Raw genomic sequence first — 26,680 nt, forward strand, 5'->3', positions numbered from 1 at the left:
AGAAAAACGGAGAAAACGCAGCGTCAAAGGTGTGCGCATTTTTTGACGTCACACTGTGCGCCACGTTATTGTTTCGGTGAAATGAATTTCTACAATACTGTTACTGTTAATTCTACTCTCTGCAGTGTTTAAATGCTTACATATACACACAGTTACTGTCCCTCCACACATACGACTCGGTTCTGCTTCTATGCCCCAGCTTTGTTTACTTTTTCCCACCGAGGCTTCTAGACTTCTGATTGGCCAACATTTCTGCACGGTTAGGAATCTAGCTCCACCTGCTGCTTTGGCATGTTCATAGCAGCATTTTCCTTCATTTCTCCCTTTATGTGTGGACGGGATTATTTTTTTAAAACGAAAACGGAAAATCTCCGTTTTCAAAAATACCCGTGTACGTGTGGACGTAGCCTCAGTCTCTGACTGGAAGTGCTAATTCATCATTCGGCTTTTGTCAGACTAAAGTAACTGTTAAAAGTGTTTGAAAAGCTAAGCTATACAACAAGGAGAGATTGAGAATTTCCTTTTAGTTCTCAGTTTATTTGATATTGACAAAAGTTAGTCAGTTTTGTCTGTTCTTCTGTAAAACAAACTAAGATTTATTTTTAGAATGAATATTTTGTTTTGGTTAGCAGGAGGGACTATGCGCTTACCTGCTGCTCCTTGGCAGGTAGCTCCATGCCCTCCTGGGTTTTAATTGCACCTTAGAACACATATGCATCAACACTACAATGAGCGGGTGGAGGGAGGTTTGGAGTCTTCTCCCACCCCCATTCTCTGCGGCCTGCTGGAGCGGGAGGGCTAGTAGGAGGAGTTGGCCGTCCGACTGCGGTCTGGGGTGTGGGGCCTCCCTGCTGCTGCAGAGTCGGGGTGGTCTGCCTCTCCCCACCGCAGGGAAAAGGGTAACACCACCTGGGTCTGGGTGCAATTCCCCCCTCCAGGGGCAAGGGTACCTAGACCCGGTTTGTAGAGTACGCTTGGGGAGTGTGATCGTGTGTACAGCGTCTCTTTATGTCTGTCTCCACGTTGGTTGAGTGTGGAGTGAGTGCATATGAGAGCATGAGGGTGGGAATGGATGTTTGTGTCTGTGTGTGCCTGTATGTCTGTGTCTATATGTCAGGTTGGGTATCAGACGCCACCTCTCTGGGGACACCTCAGGCCCTCCAAGGTTTGGAGGCCTATCTCCACCCACCACCACTTCCCCTGCCGGTGGCGGACTCCCTCAGGTGTCGGTGTGTTGGTGGTTCTTTGTGTCTGGGGGTGGGCGTCCGGGTACACACCGGCTCACTCCTTGGCGGCCGCTTGTCGGGGCCTGGGGCTCGCTCGGGCCCCTTTGGAGGTGGGGTGCCCCCGGCCTCTCGGCCTAGGGCTCGGTCACTCAGGCACAGCTGGGGGCCGGCGGAGCTCACGGGCGCGTCACTGCAACTCCCCCTGACTTCTGCTCCGCGGCTGCTGGGCGAGCCCTCATCTGGGACTCTCCTCAGCTCTTACTGGGACAGTGGCGCGGCTGCCCCTCTGTTGGTCTTCCATGGTCTCTTGTGTTCTGGGGGCCTCTGGATGTCTGGAGTTTTGATCTCCTCCATACCCGCTTCACACCCTGGAGGACGGGGCTGTGGCCCCCCCACACTCCCTAGCAGATCATTACATGGAGAAACCTTTGGAATGCAAGCATGCTGATCCACACAGGTATGCACACATGGGTATTCACAGACGCGGACTAAAGCTTTCTTGGCTGCTGCCTCAAAGCACACTGTGCGCTGTCTATCTTGCGTGCTGCACAATATCGTTTATTACTTAGTAAATACTGATATCTATGACTAGCTAGTTTATTGTGATGGTGCTTTGTTTTCTCTATTATTATGTTGCTCTTTGTTGTTTGCTGTCTCCTCTGTTTGTTTTTGTTTGTTTGTTTGGTTTTTTTTTTTTCTCCATACAGGTGACCCAGGAGTTTTTTTTTTTCTCTCTCTCTTCCCCCCCCCCTTCTCACCGTCTCTTCTCCCCTTTGGTTTTCTTTCTTTCTCTCCCCCTCTCTCTCTCATTCATTCCCCCTGTCCTATTTATTTAAAAAAAAAAAAAAAAAAATGACAAAGGATGAACTGAAGCTCTGCCATCACGTAATGTCGCATATTGCTGTTTCTGATGTCATTTAGGAAAAAAAAAAAAAAAAAAAAAAAAAAAAAAAGAATGAATATTTTGTTTCTAAGTGGAATTGACAATTTAGTCTGTTTCGTTTGTTCTATTTTGAAACTTAAACGCTTTAGCGGCTGCCTTTTGTGTAGTTTGCAATATTTGCCTTTATTTATCTGAAAAAGTCTCATGTTCCTTAAGTACATCTACCCTGTTGAACTTATTATGGGAAATAAATATTTAAATAAAAACAAGCTGCTGATTATTTCACATTTTACTTGTGAGCAACGGCACATTTAAATCTTACAAATATAGTTATTTGGCTTATATCGTGATAGATATCGTTATCGCCTGAAATGAAAAAAACATATCGTGATATGAAAAAATCTTATATCGCCCAGCTCTAGCTTACAATAACAATTACGTCTATGAGAGGTCAAAGCTTTATCGTTTACGTTGAAGAACAAATGATTTTTTTTCTTAAAAAAAACAACTTTATTTTAACAGTGAACAGTAATGGGATGATGGGACATGAGGAAGGAGAGAAGGAATGATGTAGTTGGACTTGACATGAACCCAAACATAGAGGATTTCAGTACTTGGCAGATTCTGTGCTACAGGCAAAAAGCCAAACACTAAAAGAGAGGGTAAACAGCTTGGAGAGAGAGAGAGCACACACACACTAACCCAGTGACAGCGCTGTAACCTGTGTGTGTATGCATAGTGGATGGGGAGGGCAGCAGGAGGTCAGACAGTTCAGCTGACCTGTTGGTGAAAGAAGCTGTCAGATGCACAGCAGACAACTGCGCCACTATCAGTGGCCAACACTGCTTTAAGACACACTGTTTGAGAATAGCGATGAATTATGTAAACCCTAACAAGATCAATTCGCTTTATTCCCCCAAAGAAATGGCTGCCCATGTCACAAATCCCTTTGTTTGTTTGTTTGTTTTAAACCACAGTAAAAACATTGCTGCTGATGTGAACAGAGCCTGTTTCATGCGTCTGTCTCTGTACAGTACACGGGATTAGACCGTTTCAATGCACACGTCTATGTCTATATAATGTGGCCCAACAACAGCGTGTATATACTGCTGATTCACTCCTGCTGGCAGCAAAAGTTAACACTGAGGCGAAAAAAATCACTTGCACGACTAATGAGGGTTTGCGGGCTTACCCTGTTGAGCCTTGAAATGAAAATCAGGCTAATGGCAATCTACAGAGACTGCACACACTCAGATGGGGCCTCTAACATTGTTATTGCTCAATAAAAATAACATTTGAGCTCAGATGACCTTAGATGCTTCCGTGAGAAAAGTGGGCCTGGCTGGTTTCGTTTGCACAAAGGAGTAGTCTTTTGTCCAAAACCATGAGAATGTATTAAGATTTGAAGGTGGATGTATGCTGACGTCAGAGCCCGAGTGTGCAGGAGTGGCTCTCTAGCTGCTTGCTAATTTAGAGTAGTAGAGCAACTCCCAGCAGCAGAGAAAACTGCTTTTCTTTCTCATATAGCAGAGAGCTTCAGCTGCCATATGTCCTACCCTTGCAGCCAAGCGCTTTATGGAACGCACAAGAAAACGCAGCCTGGGGAGCCGACGGGACAGAAGACAACAGAGGGAAATGACATCAGGACCTCTGTCGATAAACTAGGTTTGTGAGGAAATCAAACTTGAGCAAAATGTGGAGGAAGTCTGCAAGTTCTTAACACACGCTAAGCTCATCAAGACCCTGCAGCTGGCTCATTTCCTCTGCAGTCATTTCCTGTTTCCTGCTGAACCCCAGATTTCAGTCGTGAAAAGAAAAATAAAATGAACGGTCTCACAGTTGCACCTGGCAATCAAAACTGCACTTGACTGTGAAACGCTGCGCAGCATTCTAAATGACTGCCTGCAGAAGTGCTGTGTCATTGTGCTGGTCCCAAATCCCAGTGTAGGCAAGCTGTGGGTTCTCATGTCTGGGCTGACAAGTGTGTATATCCGTAAACGCGGAATGTGCGCTGTAACACACATGTGAAAGTGGAAAACAGGAGGAGATAAAAGTAAGACAGACAGACAGAGAGAGAGAAAAAAAAATGAAAGGACGCTCTCTATTCTAGTCTTTCTCCTGCTGCCCAGTTAGAGGCCTGCTGAGTTCACAGCCTGCTGCCCACCACATTGGGCCCACACACACACACACAGTTCTCCTTCGACACACACAAGCCAGTCTTCTGCCACTGCCGTTGCTATGGTAACCCTTGGGCACGGTGCCGTGATCAACAAGGCCCGGAGCTTCTGGGGCGCCATGGCAGCGACCTGGCTGGCGCGCGCACACACACACACACACACACACACACACACACACACACACACACACACACAGTGCAACAGAGACGGATAGAATGAGACAAGGAGGGAGAGGAAGCAAGTGCTCGCGCACCCCTTTGCCTCCCCTGGGAGATGTGCACGGTAACGTCTAGACGGCTGGCATCCGCCTGGCAGCAAGAGTCCACCACAGTAGGAGTGTGTATGTGTGTGTGTGATAAAGCATGAAGCAGATATCAGCCTAGTTACAGCCCCCCACTACAATCAGTCTCTCCATGGAAATAAATGAACTAGTTTAGTGCTGCTTAACCCCGAGGAGAGGGGGGCCTGTTGTGTGTGTGTGTGTGTGTGTGTGTGTGTGTGTGTGTGTGCGCGCGCTTGTGGATACTTTAGCCCATTAGACGGGTATCTAGGAGTCAGAAAAAGAGATGGAGACAGTGAGGAAAGGGAAAGGAGAGAAGGAAGTGTGTGTTGGAGAAGGAGGGAGATACAAAAAGAGAGGCAGGGGTGTCAGACTTGCTATGTGGACTGAGGGCAACAAGAGAACAAACAATTACAGCTCTGTCTCTTTTCTCCACTTCATCTTTCCTCCATCTCCCTCTATCTTTTTTCCTCTTTATCTGACCTACCCTTCTTCTCTTGAACGTACAGCGCGGGGGAATTCAGACAACTCGTCTATGCTGCAGCGCTCAGACTAAATAGGATTACAAAGCAGGAAGCGTCCAACCTGTCCACAGTTACAGTATACACTCGAAGAACCGTCATGTTGGCTTGGAAAAGAAACAGTACGAGTTATGAAACAGGACTGATCTAAAATCTACTTTATTTAAAGGCGAAAAGTAAGACACTACTCTTACCTCCACAAATGATGGCCAAATACAAAAATAACAGAAATATGAGAAACGTCTTTCTCAGTTCCATGTAAGTCAAACTTTATCTTTATAGCTGAATCTCTGCAGAAATCATGGTGACATGAAGTGAAGGGGAACTGTTTGCGTTAACGTATGCATATACGTTAACATCCTTCCTTAAATTGCTTTGCTTATTAGCCATCATAACATTCAAAGACAAACACAAAGACATAATGATAAATGCATTTTCAATGTAACTTTTCAAAAACTTTCAAAGTCATTTGAAAATGCTTACAGCTCGGACACACACACACACACACACACACACACGCACACACACACGCACACGCACGCACACGCACGCACGCACACGCACACACGCACACACCTCTTGCCTCCTACCATCAACTCATTTCCATCCTGTGTGCACCCACATAACTTTCTTATTTTGTGTCACAGCTAAATGTTCCTTGAAGACGGCCCAAGTCTGATTATTGCTGATGCAGGCCCTAACAATGAGACCTGATGCTGAGGCAGCAATAAATCTCTACTTTAGTTCCAGAAAAGGACCAGCGTAGCCATATCATCTCTATCTGCATGAATATAACATGAACAAAGATAGGGGGGGAAGAGGGGGGGGGGAAGAGGGGCTCTGGGATAACATATCATGAATATTACAACATAGTCTAATATTATCAATATTCCAACGCTGTAATATTCATGAATGGCAGTAAAGCAGAGAAGAGGCCCGTGTTAAAGAATTCATCCGTTTGCTGAAATGTCACTTTGCACAAGCTTGCCTGCAGTCCGACCTGGCCTGCATTCTCTCAGGTGCGTGTCTGCATGTGTGTATATTATCATAACCAGACAGACAGGATAGCGTCTAGACACCTTCAACCCCCACCCCTGTGTCATAAAGCCAGACTTGCCTTGACTCTCAGAGTGATTGAACCAGACTGCAGGGTTAATGTCAGGATTTAAGTGAGTGTGTGCAACTGTGAGTCTGTGTGTATTGACTGAGGTCAGCTGGGATCAGCGTGAGTAGATGTGGGGCGAGCAAATGAAAATACATTCTAAATAGAACAGAAATGCTCGCGTGAATTGTATGTGTGTGTGTTACTAGACCTGTGGGGAACCAAACTCTGTTCACACAGTCACATGGTTGGGTGGTCCTCCATGAAGACTCGGGTATAAACACTTGAGTTCAGCTCTTTGCTTGTCTCGCACTGAGAGATCATTATTGTAATTATAGCAATTGCTTTAAAAGAAAGACAGCCTTCTTTAAAATGAAGAAGTGGGAAGGCCATTCTATTCTTTTTGAGCATGCTTGTTGCAGGCATGTTGTTAACAAATGACCAAAAGACAGACAGTGAAAGCAATTTGGCTGAGCATGCAACAACAGGGTGGAAACAAAGCCCTGCAAGCACCCTCACCTAGCCAAAGGCACAAGTGATCGAAGCACTGTGATAACAGTGAAGGATATGGTTACAGTGAGGCTCATAGTGGTTCACCAAGCAGGGTTAACCAACAGGCCGTAACAACCTAGAGCATACAAGAAGGCTGTGGTAATGTCCTTCAACCTCGAAGCGGAGTTTTGACAGTCACTGGCAATGATGGCCGCTGTTAGCCTCATCGCCATAAAACATACACGCCATTGTGGTCACACAGTCAGAGGAAACACACTAGTGGGCTGTTGTGACACTAATATTAGAGAAAAAAAATTGGACAACAGGACAGACAATTACACATATGACCCAAGGACAAACTGGCAAACAGACAGCTGTGGTACTGATATGATGTACCGTTCTTTCACAGATCCTATTGAAACAATAACAGGCTGGACCAATAAACCATGAAAAGCTGCAAACTACTAAACTCTACGTACTGTGGGGGATCATTGAAGAGTGACATATCCTCTGTGGCACAGAGAACAAACAAACAAAAAAAGCAGATTCAAATACACCGAGGAGCTACACTGGGAGTCGACACCTTCCTTTAAAGCCATGAATTAGTACACAAACATACAGATAGACTTTTTAAATCCTTTTTAAATGTGAGCTGAAAAGTGTGGAGTACAAAGGAAGCTGCCTTCGTCCATTACTGTTACTTGCCTTAAATAAGGCCAAGATTTCTACGTATGCAGATGACTCAACACTATATGTCAGAATTTAAAAAGAATGAAAGAGTTTTGAATTTGGGGCTGCAATCATCAAATAACTGTGTAAGGACCAATAATTTGGTCCAAATACAAACTGCATAATATTTGGTCCAATTAGAAAGAATTTACTTTTAAAGCTATACATAAATGGCATGCTTCACAATTCCACAAGAACTGATATCATCTCATCTCAAATCCAGTTCCACGTGAAGCTTCTGGATGTCAGAAATACTCACCAATTCACTAAATATGTATTAACCCAATGAAGTTATATAGTAGGGAGGAACTAATAAGCTTGGGGGTGAGAACCAGAAAAAAACAAAACAAACAACAACAATAAAAAAAACGCAGGGAAGTCTACAAGTATCACCAGGAATACTGTGAGCTGGAATGTTTTCACTGGATTTGTCGACAAGAAGAATATAAACTGTTGAAGCACTAAACTGAAAACAACTCAAAGCTCAAAAAATAAAAATGCTAGTCTCAACATAAATGGAGAGTTGACACACACACACACACACACACACACACACACACACACACACACACACACACACACACACACACTGACTCTTATTAGCCAAAGGCAGCTCAGCCAGCCATCCAGACACATAGATCTTTGTCAACTTAGCAGGGGGGTTATGAAAATTATTCTGCAGTGTTCGTTTCTCTGCAGGTCAACATCACAGGTTGGCTGAAGCTAAAGGCGAGAAAAGGTAAAAATCATTCTCAGGTCTGGGTGAACTGAACAAGGGAGAGAAAAAAGAAGAAGAACAAGAAAGTACTAGTAAATAGCTGGGAGAGTGGAACAGAGGCAGGGAGAGAATTGGAGAAAGATAAAGACAAAATAAGACAGAGATTGGACACAGAGAGGAGAAGGGAGCGGAGGGAGCAGAGAGGACAGACAAGACCAGAGGAAGTGACAGAGGTGCGGGGAGAATACGGTAAAGCTGGGCAGATGTTAAAGGGAGACAAACAACAAAGCATGGCGTCTCTGAGACTGAACAACAAAACAGCGGAGTGGTGGAAAAAAACAGAACGAGATGGGAGAGGGGTGGAGGAGGAAGAAACGAGTGGGCTTTCATCAGTCTGTCTGTGCGTGCGTCCTGGCACGTGTTCATATGAAAAAACAGACATCTCCTCCTGCTACCACACAGGGGAGGTAGATATAATGTCTAACTTTTGAGTATGGGTAGCAGACACCTCCCAGACACAGGCTCCAAACTCTGTGGCTGCTGTGATCAGCCAAAAGGAGACGGCAGGGGATGCTGTGGGTGGAACTCAGGAAGCCCTGGGAGACATGGGGAACATCTAGACTGCAGTTGCATTGTCTGCTGGGGCTACACAAACACACGGGGTCCAAATGGTACGTGCAGAATGATTGTGTAATGCACATGGTTGTACCTCAAAAGGAACCTTTCAACACTACATGGTCAGATCTATATGGACAACTCATCATCACACCCATTAGGTATCAATGCAGATGCCGTTCCAAAAACAACATGCTGCCGTAACACGCTACACTTCTGTTTTCAGACTTCCCCACCAGACTGCAGAACGTGACTTCTAGGATTGGCTTCTAGGATTTGACTCTGAACATATCTCCATTTTATACCAAAGAAAGCTGGTAAAGTCACAGTTCTGTGCAGGCTAGTTTAGTTCTCCATGGTCAGTGTTGGGAAGGTTACTTTTAAAATGTATTCCATTACAGAATACAGATTACATGCCCCAAAATGTATTCTGTAACGTATTCCGTTACGTTACTCAATGACGGTAACGTATTCTGAATACTTTGGATTACTTAATATATTATCATGCTGTTTACAACTACGTGAATGTACTATTGCTGTGTGATTTATTAATATTACTGAAGGTCCGCGACTCCGAACTGTAGTAGAGGGACCTCTGACTAATACGGCGGGGTCCCTGTCGGCTCGTAGCCGAAAAATAGCTTTACTTTGTTGTGTGGGTCAACTTTTCTTGCGAGAGACAGAGAGAGGCGTTGAAAGACTGCTCCAACGGAACTTATTGTTTTCGGAGGAAAACACGAACACGGTGTACAGTCGAGTCTTAATAGCTTACTTACAACTGGGCTCGTCAGGCACTCTTCTTGGCTGAAGTGGTTATTATTATATTTAGATGCTTCCAGCTCCCGTTTTTCCTCGATGACAACTCGTACCTTTCCACTCTCCTTTTTCTCCCTCCTCGCGCTCACAGACCCATAACGTGTATGGCAGTCCATTCTCCCTGCAACACGGACTACAATGCCCATGATGCTACATTCTTTACGGTGTGTTCACACCGAACGCGAACAGCGAACACCGAAGCTATGCTTGTAGCATTCTGCCTGTTAGCTTAGCACAACAACAACGAAAAGGCGCTCTCTCACCCAGGAAACACACAGTCGCAGAGAGAGAGAGAGAGAGCGTCGCCCTGTAACCATGGCAACCGTAACGCTGCCGCCTGGAACAACAGAACACAGCTGTCAAACAAAACCCAAACAGTCCTGACCCGCGACAATATGAAACAGGAAAGTACCGCAGTGTAATCCATTTATTTCAACAAAGTAACTGTATTCTGAATACCACCTTTTTAAACGGTAACTGTAACGGAAAACAGTTACTCATATTTTGTATTTTAAATACGTAACAGCGGTACATGTATTCCGTTACTCCCCAACACTGTCCATGGTTAACTAGGTAAACTATTCCCTTAGGGTCCCAATTTTCTCTTTCGACATGTCAAATGTTCTAGAAGTTCTTGCCATAAAGACAAAAAATAAATATGGTTGCATCAAAGGAATATTTTCACCCATGTGCTTTTCCTTATTGCCTATCATATTGACGCTGTTACAATGACAGTGTAACAGTGTTACCCTCCTCTAAGCTTTATGAGGTCTGCAAAAGAACAAAACCTCTGGACCAAAATGTTAGAATTCAGCCAGCTCCAAATGCTCCTTTTTTCTATTCTTTGATCAGTATGATGTCATAATGTGGGGCTATCCGTATCAGGGTCATCTCATGGAAGAAAAAAAAAAGCTCTGTGAGCACAGGGAACATAATTTCTCTTGGTTGCAGGAGGCAGCGGATCAAGAGAAAGTTGCCTTAAAGTTGAAACTGCTTGTTTCTGACAGCAGATGAGCTGCCAACCATGTCACAAAACATCACCACACTGCATGTTTAATGTGACAGACTGCGTCTCAGACTAGAATCAAACCAGCAAACTTACTTGCCAAGCAAAAGTGTTAACCACTACAGTATGAAGGTCCCTACATGTTCTACTTGGTCAAAGTAATACCTGAAATTGCTAAAGTAACTTTGAGGAACACAAGATGCAAAAATGTGCAAATATCAGGATTTGTTTTTCCTCTGTGTCCATTCAATATGTGAATTTTTGGTTGGAGGAAAAAAAAACAAACAACAGAAGACAATGCCGCTTTTTTGCTGTTAACGTATGTTATCACATACTTTAGTCCACAATCACTGGGATTTCTTGAACTTTTTCCAGTTCTCACACTCTTTACTTATCTACAATCAAAATTTCAACTGAAATGAATTAAGAAATCTTCCTACTTGAAACCAGGTGGAAAACTAAACAGAAAAAAAATGATTTCAAACACTGATAAGTAACCATTGTGAGAACCTATTTCACACCTCACCAAGAGAACCACATACTTTAAAAAGAAAGAGAAACAAAACCTGAGTAGACCTGCTAGAATGTGAATTAAAACAAGGACCATCTTCAAAAGACAAACAGCCTCCTCCTCTCATGTGTAATTACACCCCGTCTGTTTGTAATAACTCAGTTTAATCTGCACCGTCCCCCCCACACGTCCGCCTGCAAATCATAACTGGTTTCCATTTTGGAAAAAGATGGCTTCTCAACACCAGCATATGCTTGCGTGGCATTTTATTCTGCTATGACTCACTGTCATACTGGCTGTCTCTCTGCTGAGATGGACTGTCTCTCTTTTTGTTTCTCCTCTCTCTCTCATTATGTCTGTCTCTTCTCTTCTTTCCGTCACCCTCCTCTTACACTCCTCAAGCCTGTATTTACCCATGTGTTCCTGTCCTCTTTTAATCCGTCTATGCTTTCCTTTTCATCACTTATCGCTCTCCTCCTCTTCTGTCTCTTTCAGCCTCCTCTCTGTATCCCACCTCTTCCCAGTCTATTCTCTCTCTCTATCTATATATACACTTTTGTCATCATTTCTGCCTCCCTCTCTCGTATCCCACCTCCTCTATGTGTCCTACCTTCCCTCCCACTTTTTCCTCCTTTCCCACTCCCTCCGACTCACAGATGAAGGGGTGTAAACATGTCTTCCACATGCGGTCTCATTGTGCCAAGCCAACAGAGCAAAACAACCACGCTTAAGTTGCTCAATAGGCTTCACCATATGACTAGCGCCTCCTCCCTCCTTTGCTCCTATTTCTTTTCTTCACCCCCCCTTGGATTGAGATGCTTAACAACCATGAAGCAATGCCTAGCAGGCAGGATTAGGCAGGAGCGATAGACGGAAAAGAGGAAGGAAGAGAGAGTTAGAGACCAGAAAGAAAGATAAAGTCGGTGAAAGTGAGACAGGAATAACGAGAAGTGAGAGACAGAGGGAAGTGAAGGGGGTGGGAGGGGGATATGAGGTGGAAAAAAAAAAAGCAAGATTAATGAAAGTTTCGGGTGGAAAAAAAAGTCGTATCAAAAAAAAGTTTTTTTTCCACCCTCACTGGAACACTTGCCCATGACCGCAGGGTGAACTTCGGTGCGGTGCTGAGCAACAGCTGCCGACAACAGAGGAAACTACAAAAAAAGAAAAGATGCTGCAGAAGAAGTAGAGGCAGGGAGGCTGGCGTAGCGCATTGTAGGGAGAGTGCAGCGTAGACCCATTCTCTAGCTAATGGTGGTGGTGGTTTGGAGATGGGCACGATGTTTTAGTCTTGTTGTGGGGGGAATTTGGGTATAAATAGACCCAAGGCTACAGGGGTAGGGGTGAGATGGGGAAGGTGGGGAGAACGAAGCGATTCAAACAGAGGGGAAGATAGTTATGTGTGGAGAGCAGCTCGTGTCTTGCTAAAAGGAAATAAAACAGCGGTCCTCTGGGCAAAAGACCAAGCCAAGATGCTGCAGCGTTATAGTGCAGCCATACCTCAGTGGCTCGCAGCTTCACTTTACTCACATCGGAGAAGGAACGGCAAGAAGTTAAAGGCTCACTTCATCACACACCGAGCGTTTCTTCTTCAGTCATGTGTTTATACACCACTCTGTTTTTAATCATCTATTAATCTCTGGCTCTCTTTCACAGCATGTCTGTGACCTGTCTTCCTCCCCTCACCCCCAACCAGTCACGGCACATGGCCACCCGTACCCGAGCCTCGTTCCGTCTGAGGTTTCTTCCTGTTGAAACTGAGTTTTTCCTTCCCACAGTCTCCAAAGTGCTTGCTCCTAGGGGGTCATATGATTGTTCGGTTTTTCTCTGTATCCATTATTGTAGGATCTACTGTACAATATAAAGCGCCTTGAGGCGACTGTTGTTGTGATTTGGCGCTATATAAATAAAACTGAATTGAATTATAGAGGGTGGTATGATTATTGGGGTTTCTCTGCATTACTGTGGGGTCTTGTTGTTGTGATTTGGTATTATATAAATAAAAATGATTTACGAAAAGTCTCAGAGATGGACACTTTCAAAACTGGACATATTTTGGGTTGGGGGAAGACAGCCGATTCCATTTTGGATATGGGTTTTAACGTCCGTATAAGCTAACAAATATATGGTGTAGAACACATTCACATTTTTAGCTCACACGGTCATCTTTGTTGTTAAAATAAAGATTCCCTGCAGGACACCATATGGACAAGAGTCATACTATCAGTCTCAATCGTGATGCATCCCGTTTGTGACAGCGGGACCTGTGATCATGACTGGAAAGTTTGTCTTTGTAGTTGAACAGGACCAACAACATGGCCACAAACTCACTGTCAGTGAAAGCAGACGATCATTCAATTTAACTGAACCTCTTGAACCATTGTGGAGACCTCATGGTTCAATAGATGTCAGCCAGACTCATGCAGTTTGTGATTATACATTTCTGTCTGCGGTGATAAGGAACAATAGCTTACTGACAAACTGGAAATCTCTATCCATATTTGACAAGCAAATATGGACCCAAATACAGGTAAGAAGTGTACAGAATCACTGCGATCTCTGGTAGATGTAATGGTATAGAGTACAACAGATCATTGTGCATTGTGTGATTCATCACACATTAGTAAAACTTAGACAACTAACTTTAACTTGATTCAATCCACAGGTTCTATACTGGACTCGGCAGCTTACGTTGGTGGGGCAGGTTGTAAACTATTTGCCCCTCCATGAGCTAAAGTGCTCCCAATGGCATCCTGCCTGGCAGCTCCACCACCAGAGTGTGTTTTTGTGGACAGTTTAATAAGACACACATTGTAAAGTGCACAGTTGAATATACAAGTGCAGACCATTTACCATTTTAATATTAAGACAGCATTCTTTCTAAAGCAAAACAGTTTGAATCTAACTGCCTCCTTGTGTGTGTTTTCATGTGTGGCTCTACTGATGAGAGAATGGATTGATTCAGCTGAGGTCAGGCATACCAAATGGAATAAAGTGCTCCTCTCGTGTGCTTTATGAAATAAAATTCACTTTCTAGAGTCAATACAGAACACAGCAGAGCAATACAGACTCGGCAACCCCCCCGCCCCCACCCCATCTCTTTTTCGTCTTCTTCCCTCTTTTCACTTCTGTCTTGCGTTCTCCTTTCTTTCCTCCCACCCACACCACCCTCTTTTCTCTCTCTCTTCTTTCTCTGTGCTGAAGCACCACTTGGGGAGTTCAGCTCAAGGCGAATATTGGAAAATGAAAAGAAGCTCCTGACTCGTCGAGGTAAAACTCTTTTGGGCGACACAAAGACTGAGTGTAACCAAAGATACCAACAACTTAGCAACTCCCACTCACAAGACACACTTTTATATCTTTGTGTAACCTTTCAGCACTGCTTATGGTAGTGGCTTTCCCTGGGTGGGGGGCAAAAGTCAGATGGAGATTGCTATGACGTTCTGCATCGCCCAAGTCTTTGGACAGCTTTGAGGTTTCCAAGTACAGTCTTGTTTCTTTTTAGAATCTGCAGTATACTCCAGATAAAAACTGGGAGAAAATAATCTATTGCCGGATGGAGATGCAGTATGACTATGTATGACAAAGAAAACTGCTGAGAGGGCATGCCTGCCTAAGGACTAACACGCATATAGACACACTCTTTACTCCAGCACAGACATTCAACCACACTAGCAGACATTTTCTCTAGCAACAGTCCAATGCTCACATATTAATGGGGGGGATACAGTCCCACCCACCAGCTCACACACACATACAGACGCAATTCATCATGGGAAGCAAGTTTCTTATGAAGAACCATAAACTCTTCCCATTAGGATTCTTATCTTGTGAAAATATAATAGCTGTAAATGAGCAGCCTGAGGTGCTCAAACTGGTCGGGGACTACGGGTTTATGGAAAGAATCGTTATTACAGCTACAAAAGCACCGAGTCTTCCCACCAGTTTAAGACATTAGAAGGTGTAGCTTTGAAGGATCTCGTTTAAAAGACAAAAGAAACGAGTCTCGTGATAATGGGGAGAATTCTTGCCAGGTACCCTTTATGAATCCTTGCCCGGTGCAGACCTTGGTGTAGGTGATCAGCCAGGTTAATCTGGCAGACAGATGGGGTGGGCTGTAGGGAAAGCAGGGGCCATGTACTGCGATAGTGCTGGGACGGCGCTGGGCTGGGCCAAGCCGGATGCTGTGACTATGACCTATATTAATAATTCACACACACAGGATTTCCATGCTGCACAGAGCAGGATCCCTAATCATCGTTAGCACGGCTAGCCAGGAGACACGTTAGCTTCCAGTTATATGCCAAGAATGAAAAAGAGAGAAAGTGTGCCACGTGTCTAAATTAAACCTATAACCTCCACCTACAGGGAATTCAAAGGAATAGATTTGTGTGGTCAGTGTGCAAAATTCAAAACGTGAACACAAATGGCCCCTTAAAATCCGAGTGTAATACTTTCAGTTGGTCTACATGATATATTTATCTTCTTGGCTGATCTATTATTTCCATGACAACCGGTTTCAGCATGAACACCAACTAGTTATTTTCACATCAGTTTAAGTTTGATAGGAGCATCTTTATAAATCAGCACTGGAGATAATGCTCACAAATGCCTGTTCTGTCAGTGGAAGGGCTTTGATATTAATAGGTAAGGTGTGGGCACTCGTGGAGCTGTGTGTTCCAGCACAGAGGTCTATTCAACACCTGGTCTGCATAGCGTGTTCCTCTGTATTTTTCTTGCTCTTCCCTATCTGTCGTTAATAAAAATTAAAAAAAACAAACAAACAAAAACAAAAACACAACAAGTCTTTCTTAAAGCTCAAACAGGAATTTGCAGGGGACTATTTTCAAGGCAAATTCATCTACATTTGGAGTTCCAGCGTGCATTTCATGCAGTGCGAGTGTATGCAGGAATAAATGATCCGCCCCTTTCCTCGAGGAAAACCAAAATACATCCTATATGTCTACATAAGCTTGCAGGCTAGACTGCAAATGGAAACAGATGATGCTGCTAAGAAAACTTAGTTATCAAGACAATGGCAGTCGAAAACACTTTGCATGACAAGCATCAGATACATCTGGGACCTCCAGCGAGCCTGCACGGAGGGAGGGGAGGAAATGATGAAGAGAGAGAGGGAGAGAAACTGAGAAATGCTGTGTTATGGCTGGGGGTTGGGAGTCAGAGAGGTATGGCAGGCCAGACTAGACACTCTCCATCTCCCTCTGACCCCCTGTCTGAGTCTGTGGCTGTGTTAGCCAGTGAGCAAGTGTCCCCCCGCCCTCTCCCCAGCCACACAATAGAACAGGCCCTGTGCCTGATTGGGGTCAGCTGGTGGCTGCCGAGGGGGAGAAGCAGAGGAGGAGGAGGCGGGGGTGCTAGGTATCAGACACCGCTGTCTGACTTGTGTGTCTGGACTGAGAGAAAAGGGACCAAAAATCAGACAGCCCTCTGAATCGCTAATGAAGAGCAGAGGAGCACAGAAGCAGTGAGGGAGGAGAGGAGGACGCAGAGAAGGATCTGGGCAACCAGAGGCTTCTTTTTCTGTCTCCCACACACATCCTGTACCACTTAACTCCCGGCTGGGAGGTTAAACTGGGTTAAAATGTTAAAAAATAAAAAATGAAGTGAAACACCCCACAGACATCACTTGCGCAAAAGAGATTCTTGAGTTGTAAGAAAGTACAGCTGTGTGATCTGTGGATCCATCATGGACCATCAAGTTAATACCAACTACTAACATACATACAGAAAAAGGAACAGTCACATTTACGTAACTACAGAGATTTTTCTATCCCTTTCTTTCTTCTCCATTTCATCTTTTGTTTCCCAGTCTTCCATAATCTTTAGAATTTCCTGTGATAAGGTCAGATCCATGGGCCTTATTAGGGCACAGCCAGTGGCCCAGCTGGCACAGGCTGTGGATTTACCCCCAGGCAGATCAGTGGGATACGTTACAGACAGCGAAGCTGAGGGCGAACAAGAGTGTTTGAGAGTACGCCCAAGACTTCTCTGAACACGCTGGTCACGAATAGGTCTCAATAACAGGAATCTGTAGTTACTGGCACATACTAGCAACAGTGTCAACAAAAACCAAAAACCACCCACCCCCCCAACACAAACACAAAAAAACAACAACATGTGATTTAGAGGCTTATTAAAAGAAATAATGGGTCATTTAAAAATGAGATCATAAAACAACATCGACCATCACAGGGATAATGGTCAACATGGGTGCACACAGAACTCTAACTGCACTAACTGCCTCTCTGTTCCTCCAAGAACCTTATAAAAATAATACAATCTTTTAAAATAAGATAATAATGGATTAACTGAAAAACAGTCAGGACACCTCCTGGCGTTCTTCACATTGTGGCTAAACAGAGGTATATGTTGCACTGAGCCAAACCCTGGTGGTGCTAAACAACATGCTGCAACACTCGCCAATTACTACATATGACAACTGTTGTATTCAGGCAATTAAAAGCAAAAAAAAAAAAAAAGACCTACTTATGGTCACAGAAGGAGCCCCTTCACTCACACAATCAGTGTCTTGCTGCGGTAGAAAATGTCAACTTTTGGGTGTGTGAGTACACAGGCGTGTTAGATGTCCCTCTAAAACCAAAATATACCTATTGTACTGAAATCTATATGGATGTCAAATTCCCTGCCAAAACAATGCGAATGCTGACACCTGACAGGAAGTGTCAGACTTTTTAAAGTAGGAGTGAAGGACAGAAGACCCTCTGGAACCGTCGGCAGCCTTCCATCTGAGCTGTGTCTACCTACCATTCAGCCATTAAAACGACAGTTTTAAGAAAACTGACAGTAAGGTGAATGTCTAAGTACAAACAAGGAGCTCATTTTTTGACAAATGTTTTTCCATGGGACTTTTCTGATGTTTGTTTGTGGACAGCTTGGTATTCTTACCTGTATTTGTCTGATTATCATGTATTGCTAACATCAGGTTAGAAAGGCCGAAAGTCATCAGCACTGCACAGAGTTTAACTTGTTAACTGTGCAAAAATCACAGCTCAATTTTTTTTTAGGACAAATGGCAACAAATGCAACAGGTGAGACGTCAAGAACTCTTTGAATAACAGAATGATTCAACGTTAGCAAGTTTTTAGGAAGCTTAATAACTCTGTTTTAGACATATCATTATGAAAAATGGATGTCTGACTTTGTGACTCAGATCCATCCTTGAGACACCCTCAACCAGGCAGGAGCACCAACCAGCACATAAAACTAATGTAAGCAGCCGTGTTGACACACAAACTTTGGACACCTAAGAGAATCGATGTGGGTATAATTATTTGCCATATTTATATTTATCACCATTTAACCAGCCTTCAGACAGCTCTTTCTGACAATATTGCAGTATAATCCACCAGACTTCACTGACGAAAGCAGTCATTTCAATTCGACTGCTGCCTCAGTTTGGTTTAGTCCCTGACCTCAGAGCAAAGAGAGTTTGAATTACTACATGGATGTAAACCATACTCTGTATTTTTCTTCTGTACAGCAAAAGCTTTAAACAACTTTTTCCCCCTACGTATGTAGGAGTGCTCCTTGACACACGTAGAAAATATACAAAATGCTGCTTTATGCATCATCTTCTTCATCACAGATTAAAGTTCCAAATACATTAGCTAAACTTCAAAGAGCATGATGCAAAACACCACGTTGTACAGCTGTCAGCCCTTTTATTTTTATAATAGCTGAAACAGCATATATCCTGTCGAGGTCTTCCCTTCTGTTACAGACTATTTGAATATCAGGGAGTTATGAAAAAGCTAGGTTTTCTTTGTGATCATAAAAATGGTCGACCATGCATATCTGTCTTGCAGAAGAACTTTGTAAATGTTGTCTGAAGCACTAAAGTTCCCATAGTAAGTGTAGAGGCCTCGACTCCCCCCCCCCCCACACACACACACTGGTGCCACCCCTGTGGAAACTTCAGCATGTAAGCCTCTCAGAATCCAAGGAAAACCCTGCAAACCACTTGAAGAGACATGTCATTACTCCACTGTCTGGGTGTTCCTGCTCACATAAACAAACGGATTACCCAAAATCTGACAAACAGCGGGTGGCACAGCATTTCAGTTGATGTTTTTTTTCCTTTCTTTTTTTTTTTTCTTTAAATTTCAAGGCGGTAATCGCCACTTTGTTTCAAGTAAGGAGAGGAGACGAGATGTGCAGTCAGACATGGTTTCACAAAGGCTAATAGACATGCCAACCATCTCGTTTGTCTCGATGCTGGGAAAAACAGACCTGCAGCATGAGGGGGAAAAGGGGGCTACTGTCTGCCAGTGTGTGTCTGGAGTGCAGCGTCTTGTTTGACTGTAATAGGTCCCCGTTCGTGCCCGTAGACCTGGAGTCATAAGACACGCAGCAGACAGCAGGGCTGATTCATTCACCGAGCTCTTTAGCATCTCAGACAGTCGAACTGTGTGTAAATAGATGCTGACAGAGACAGCAGACTACTAACCGACCCCACCCCCACCACCACACACACTTGATGGATGGTCTGTCTTCAAACACACTACGACTACTAATCTGCCCTAGTCCCAAGGGCATTTTGGGAACTAGGGGAGGAGGTCTGGAGTGTGTGTATACGTGTGTTGGGGGTGCAGAAACTAGACACAAAGGGCGTCCCAGCAGCCAGCAACTAACTTGTGAAAGGAGCAGCGAAGGTGCTGCTGGGACGAGTGGAAGGAGGAAGTCGAGGATTGACCTTTTCAGCAGCTTTGGGCTGGGGAGGTTGCCTCCTGAACTTGACCTGTTCAGCTGAAGAAAGACAAGCTGCAGCTCCAGGGCTGCATTTTCCAGTGTCTGGAGCGTCAAGGGTTGTCAGTTTGATTCCAAAACCACAGGGTTACAGAGTCGGGAGATAAGAATGTTGTTGAGCGTGGTCAAGCTGATTTAAGGCCGAAAACTGCAGAAAACAAACCAAAAAAAGCAAAGCAAAAAAAAAAAAAAAAAAAAGCGTAACAAATCATACCCCTGCTGCGCTAACATGACATATTAAATATTTTATAACATGGACTCTAACAAGAGGCTCTGTAACGTGGAGACCGAGACGCTCAACCCAAACAAACAAGAGCTGTCACACGTCAGCGACAAAGCGGCTTTCCATACCGCTGTAGCGCACTGCAAACAATCAAACTTGCTTTAAAAAAAAAAAAAAAAAAAAAAAAAAAAAAAAAATTGCTGTTCGTAATATTCATGCCATGTTTGTAAAACAGTGTGCTAGGACAGCGGTCCCCAAACCCCGGGCCTCGGACCGGTACCGGTCCGTGAGAGTTGAGGCTCAGGTGTGAAATGTATGGTTTTCAGGGTTTTTATCGGTTTTCAGCGTTATTTTGTTATCGTTTTTATCGTTAACTCTGTTTTCCTGGGTCTTTTCACGTGTGTTATGAATAAATCTTCTTTTTTCGGTACCGGTACTAGTTTTATTTTGTTGTATTTATCCGCGACACCTTAAAGGCCGGTCCGTGAAAATATTGTCGGGCATAAACCGGTCCGTGGCGCAAAAAAGGTTGGGGACCGCTGTGCTAGGAAACCAATGAATGCTAACAACCTGAAAGGGGACTTACTTCTAAAAAACAACAAGCTAAAAGTGAGTAAAAAACAAAACCCAGTTCTAACTCCAACACTAGGTGAGTGACCTGGTGGCAGTTAAGAGACTTCAACAGAGTGTTGAAAAAAAAAAAAAACAATATTAGAGCCATCTCTATTAGTTTATACTCTGCTAATATATTATCCTGATTACTATTCTAAGTCTAATTCAAGTCCAATTCAAATTCAGTGAAAGATGCACATTATAGCCAGTTATCACAAAAGACAAAGAGCTGCAAATCCTTTTACGTGAGATGCTGCAAAAAAAAAAAAAAAGCTTCCTGCAGATTTATATTATATGACATATAAATATATAAATTTTGACTAATGCTCAAGCAATTGGTCAAACCTACATCAAACGTCTTTACATTTTCACAGCGGCTTTGCCCGAAGGTGAGCTAATGTTACTCTCAGGTCTGCTGGTATGTCTGGAGATCAGCTCTGTGGTGTAGAAACTGGGTCTGGGGACCCCTCGTCACCAGCTCTGTACCAAAAGACAAGGAGCTCTTTCTTAACGCCTGCAAGTTGAGCACTGCTGTTCTACTGCTACACCCCTCAGCTCAGGAGAGGTGGCAGACTAAATAAGTCCCCATTGAGAGACACTTACCAAGTGCAGAAATTCCCTGTGAAATTAATTACAAGAGCAGTGATCGCAAAATAAATCTGTTTGTGGGGGGGGTCTTTTTTTTTTTTTTAATGCTGTTGTTTGGTTGTCCTCGCCACTCCCCTCCCCAAGGTCCCTGACTTTCTATGTTAGAATTCATTAATAACATGCCTAAAAATAAATAAATAAATAAAAAATAAACTAATTCCAAATCAAAAACACCTCTACAAACAAACCCCCCCATAAAACAAAAAAACCCTAACCCCAAACACACAACAAAGAGCTTAGTGAGAGATTGGATTGGCTGTCTGGCTGCAGACTGCAGGGTAAATATTGGCTGAGCCTGAGAGTGCCTGTCTGTGTGCGTGTCTGTGTGTATACATCTGTAAATGTGTGCGTGCGTGTGCCCATGTGTACATTTTTGCGTGTGCGTTTGAGGGAGAGTCAACAAGTAGCCGTGTGCGTGTTTGGCCTGAGGTAGTTGACAGATGACCCCGCTGCCACCTACACACTAACACCACTCACACACAGGATTACAGATCAGGCCATTTACATCCGTCTGGCTGGCTTGCCCCCGCTGCAGGCTAACTGTTACATACACACAGCGCAGACGGTCACTTAAGTCTCCGATACAGGGACCAGGACATTCCCCAGAGACAGATGTGTGTTTGTGCGTGCTTCTTAAGAACCAGGAGGATGATTCTAGGAATATTCTACACAAGGGTTTGTATTTTGTATTTTGAGTTTTATTTTCGACACATTTGGTCACAATATAGTTACTGTGTACTGTATAAGCCAGGCTAAAGGATCGATAATTGCGACGCAATTGCTTTTTCAGTCCAAACATAAGAAAGACTGTTAGGTACAGGCTCACAATCATCTATTGGTCCCCGGCATCTCCTCAACCAATGACATCACTCAGGTTTGGAAAAACAAGGAAGCTACAACTGGTTGTATTGTGGCGTCTGCCATGTTACTCGGTCAACTCATTATCATGCTTGCGTCTGACTCTTACCTAATTGAATGATGCTAGGGGTGCAACAATACTCGTATCAATATTGAACTGTTCGATACAGTGCTTTTGGTTCGGTACGCATATGTATCAAACAATACAAAATGTTTTATTTATTTTATCAACTTTTCTTCTGACGATGCTGTCTGTGTTGAGCGCTCAGTGGATCTGCGTTCGACTGATCTGCCTAGGCTGCACTGTCGAGTGCAGATCCACTGAGCGCAGCACAAGCTAGCAAGACAGAAGCTAAGCTCGTTGCAACATGGCAACTGCCTCAACGCTACCCGAAATTGAACCTCCCCCACCCTCATTCAGATCTGGCGTTTGGAACTATTTTGGGTTTCATGTGAAGTATGACCCTGATGGTAAGTGCGTCATGGACAAAAGTAAAACAGTATGTTGGATGTGCCACGCAATGCTCAATTGGTGGGAACTAGTGCGTTAGCGCAGTGAGCTTGTTAACGTGTTGACGCCGTCCAGCCCCACGCACGGGGCGATCTGCGGTAACTCGTTAACGGAGATTTGCTGCGTTATGGCGTTAATGTCATTTTAACGAGATTAACGCTGACAGCACTAGTGGGAACACAATGAATATGACTGCACATTTACTCCGACATCATCCTAGTGCAAAGACAAGTGGAAGCAGACAAAAACAACAAGCACGCATGCTACAAACTTTACCCGAGTCATTAGCACATGATTCTCCTTATGGGGACCTGATATGTTTAATATGCTGCTGAGAATATAGCCCAGAAGAAGCGGATAGTATAGCTTTTATTTTGGAAAGAGACATTTCTCTGTAATAAACTCTCTTTTCCAAAGATGAGTGATTTCTCGATCAGATTTATTTATTTATTTTTATTATTTTGTTGTTTCAGCAACATTAAATTTAAAAACTGTTCTTTTGAGTTAAAATATATTTATAATTTTAATAAATGACAAATTAAAAAGGCATGAACATTTTTTTGTATCGAAAAAATATCGAAAGTATTGAACCGAACCGTGAATTTTGTGTATCGTTGCACCCCTAATGATGCCATTATGCAGCAGCTGATCTGCAGCCTTGTCCCAAAATACAATCTTACTTTTCTAATCAGTTTTCCTGATTTAACCATTTTCAATCCAGATTACAGAACCAACCACTGCATTACTATTGAGACATTTCCCAAGGTTTTGTAGAAACACAGTTTGCACTAGGTTCAAGTAGAATGATCTAAGGCAGCTGACATATAGTATTTCCCCTGATAATAGCAGTAAGAGACAATATCTGATTAAATGACTTAAGAGTGTAATATGTTTGCCGAACACATGTTTGCAGTGTGACCCTGCAGGGACGACACCTTCAAAAGAAAAGGTGAGCCACTATCCAGTTAAAGCTTTTATCTCTCAGCCTCTTTAGCCGGGCAGCTAACTGTAGGTTAAAGCTAAAGGATGCGCAATGACTGGTGCTGCTGTGTGAAAACAGAACTTTAAAATACCATGCCTACTATACGAGATAAATGCACCACACAATGAATCCAAGCACAGCAACAGCTAGGAGACTAACACTTGTTAAGAGGTCTCTGCCTTTCAAATCCTACATGTGAATCCCAGTGTAGGCTGAGGTTCGGTTCCTGGCCATGACACACTGTCTGCGCTGTGATCCCTCTATGTTCCAAGTCCCTTTCAATTTTCCTCCTTGTCTGAATGAAAGAGGAAACACACCAGTGAGACGCCTGCTCCGCTTTATAAAAAAGGGGAGAGAGAGGGAAAAAAAAGAAAAGAGGCAGACTGTAGCTCTTTTCTGCAGCCAGAGAAATCATCAAAGCATGAGCTGCATTATTCAGCCTTGCCGAGTCTGCATGACAACACAGCCGACAAACAAGAGCTCTTTTCAAACCAGACGGCCACTACAGTAGAACACAGCTATTTCAAACCACTTGTGAATGGAGCTCCCTCCGACTAGTGAGACATTAAGACGAGAAGAAATGCACTGAAAATACCAGGCCAGCATTTATTCAAAGTTGTGTGAACCCACAATGCAGTTTGTTTGCTAGTTTAATACTTTGCAAGTGTCAATCAGAGCAACCATTCCACTTTTTCCCTCCTCTTGCTGCACTGCTCAGTCTGAGACAGTCCTCCTGGATTATCTAATTAGGCTCCGTGCTGTACCAGTCGATCTGTGTGTGCACCACTTCATGCCTGACTATGTGCTTTTCCTGGCTAGCAGTACCATGATGCCACAGAAAAACGAATGGAGGAACACCAGTCCGTCTGCCAGATAAGCGCACAGGCGCGCACACACACACTTACTTCTTGGTTGCAATGTGGCGTCAGCACAACCACACTCTGCTGCCAAATCTGAATCTAATATCCTGTGTTCACCTCATGTTGCCCGGCCCTGGCCTCGACCCCAGTGGAAATTACACATCAGTGTAACTCTGTCTGTCCTTCTGTCCGTACGTCTGTAGCTTGTCTGCGTGTCTGTCTGTCAATATATCTGCCTGTCTGGCTCTCCCGCATCTCTGTTTATATCTCTGTCGGTACTTGCCTGGCTGCCTGGTTGTGAATCTACCCGCCTTGTCTGCTATGTGCCCGTCTCCTGTTTATTTGTCTTCCTCTGTCTGTCTGTAGACCTGTCACACTGCATGGATACACTCACTGTGCGTCTGGCTGTCCTCTGGTGTCTCTACATGTCTGCCTGCTGTGCTTTTTTTTTTGCTTTTTTCCTGAATGCTCAGTCATAAAGAGGAACATCTGCAGTGGATCTAGCAGGCAGCAGCATTAGAGCAGAGCTGATAATGATAGTTTCTCTTTGGGCCGCTCAGAAGGCAGACAGACATAACATACCATTCAAGCGTTTCCTGTCTGTGCTGACAGGCAAACTATTTAACCCTCTGTGGTGAGCTCCGAGAGCATTTGCACAGCCAGGCAGCCCTATAGGGTCATACAGTGCCACTGTAAAACAAACTTCAAGTGAGAAAAAAATACTACTTCTGGAAAACGCAGTAGATTATTAAAAGCTTTTTTAGTACTAAGCTGGAAGTACACACATATTGATATTTCTTAATAAGCTAACTGTTGAGTATTACAGTGTAACCGATTAATAGTAATGGGCACCTAAGAGCTTAAACGTACGCCAACGCCTGACATAAGCACTAAAAAGTCCACACGGTGTGGTAGAGACACACTTTAAGTCAAATACAGACAATAAAAGGAGGTTATAAATACCACTAAGTGCTATGAGGTCACCATAAACTTTCTGCTGGACAGCGCAGACATGCTGAAAGTCCATACAGAAGAATTATCGGTTTCCTCTAAGGTATTTAGAGCGGCCCACAGCGAGTTAATAGCAGAACTGTTTAACCGTGTTGGATGAAGACTAAGTCTGATTTGTTGTGCTTCTGTTGCCACACTGGAGAGTGCACATAAAACGGATTAGGCACTAAAGTCTGTCTGTCGGTAGGTTTTTATGGTCAGGAGAACTCGTAAGAGGAGCAGCTAATGTTACTCACATATCTCCATTCCCTGTGGCTGGGAAGCGGTGCAGTTGCAGGAGCAGGTGACATTGGAGTTGCCGGGGCCGCCAGGAGCCGTTAGGTTTTGCATGGGGCTGGGCAGACCGGAACACCGCTCCGGGGAGAGAGCCGCCGCCGCCGCCGCCGCCAGCGTCGGGGCCCCCCGACGGGAAAACAACGAAAAACTTCCAGGCAGCAGCAGCAGCAGAGTCTGCCGCTACAAGTAACTCCCGACAGTTTCGCTTTAATTATCCCACGGCTTTTCTCACGCCATAATTCTCTCGGAGCGGCTCGGTGAGAGAATCACTGGGAGAGCTGGGGACGAGCCATTGCCTGTGGCTAATGCATTGTACGGCTTTTTCCGTTCCTTCCTCCGTCGCTGAGAGCAGCTGTCTTTACCCTACTACAGCTCGGCAGACACGGCGTCCTCAAGCCACGCCCGTAAACTGACAGAATGCCGCAGCGGCCTATCAGAGAGCTTCAGGGGAGGGACAGCGACGGGGTGGTGGGGGGTAGGGGAGGGAGGAGCCGCTGCCTTCAGGAGCGCTAAGAAATATCACTACCCTGACTTTAGCCAGCTAGGGGGAAAAAGCAACAAAATAAACGTAGTCCCACACCCTGTATGTAAAATTGACACTAAATCCAACAAATCTTCTAATTAATGACCATCAAATGCATTCACATTCCCACATTTTAATATGACAATGAATTGTAAGAGGAGCACTTGAAGGCAGCAATGGGCAGAGGATGGGACAGCGGCTGTACTTTATGGTAGTGTGCACGCGTGTCTGGGTTGCAGGGGGCAGGCCGCACATTGGTGAGACTGAAAGGGGTGGCTGACCTGACTTAGAAATCTAGCAGACGGGTCGTGGTTGA

At 44.2% G+C, this 26,680-nt stretch overlaps 1 protein-coding gene across 3 annotated transcripts in view; it reads right to left on the minus strand.

Moving 5' to 3' along the window:
• The window catches only part of LOC101486909 (low-density lipoprotein receptor class A domain-containing protein 4), a 266,855-nt gene that overhangs the window by 17,010 nt on the left and 223,165 nt on the right, over positions 1-26,680 (minus strand). Inside the window, exon 1 of one of the 3 annotated variants that reach the window (XM_024804137.2) lies at positions 25,802-26,351. The exons of 1 other annotated variant lie outside the window; for it this stretch is intronic. In XM_024804137.2, the coding sequence (XP_024659905.1) occupies positions 25,802-25,895 (94 nt within the window). In that variant the 5' untranslated portion in view covers positions 25,896-26,351. Of the gene's footprint in view, positions 1-9,031; positions 13,694-25,801; positions 26,352-26,680 lie in introns of those variants that run through there. One more of the 3 variants, XM_012921524.3, reaches the window with a different exon arrangement.

The sequence above is a fragment of the Maylandia zebra genome, linkage group LG11 (assembly GCF_041146795.1).
Source record: "Maylandia zebra isolate NMK-2024a linkage group LG11, Mzebra_GT3a, whole genome shotgun sequence".
NCBI classification, from domain to species: Eukaryota; Metazoa; Chordata; class Actinopteri; order Cichliformes; family Cichlidae; genus Maylandia; species Maylandia zebra.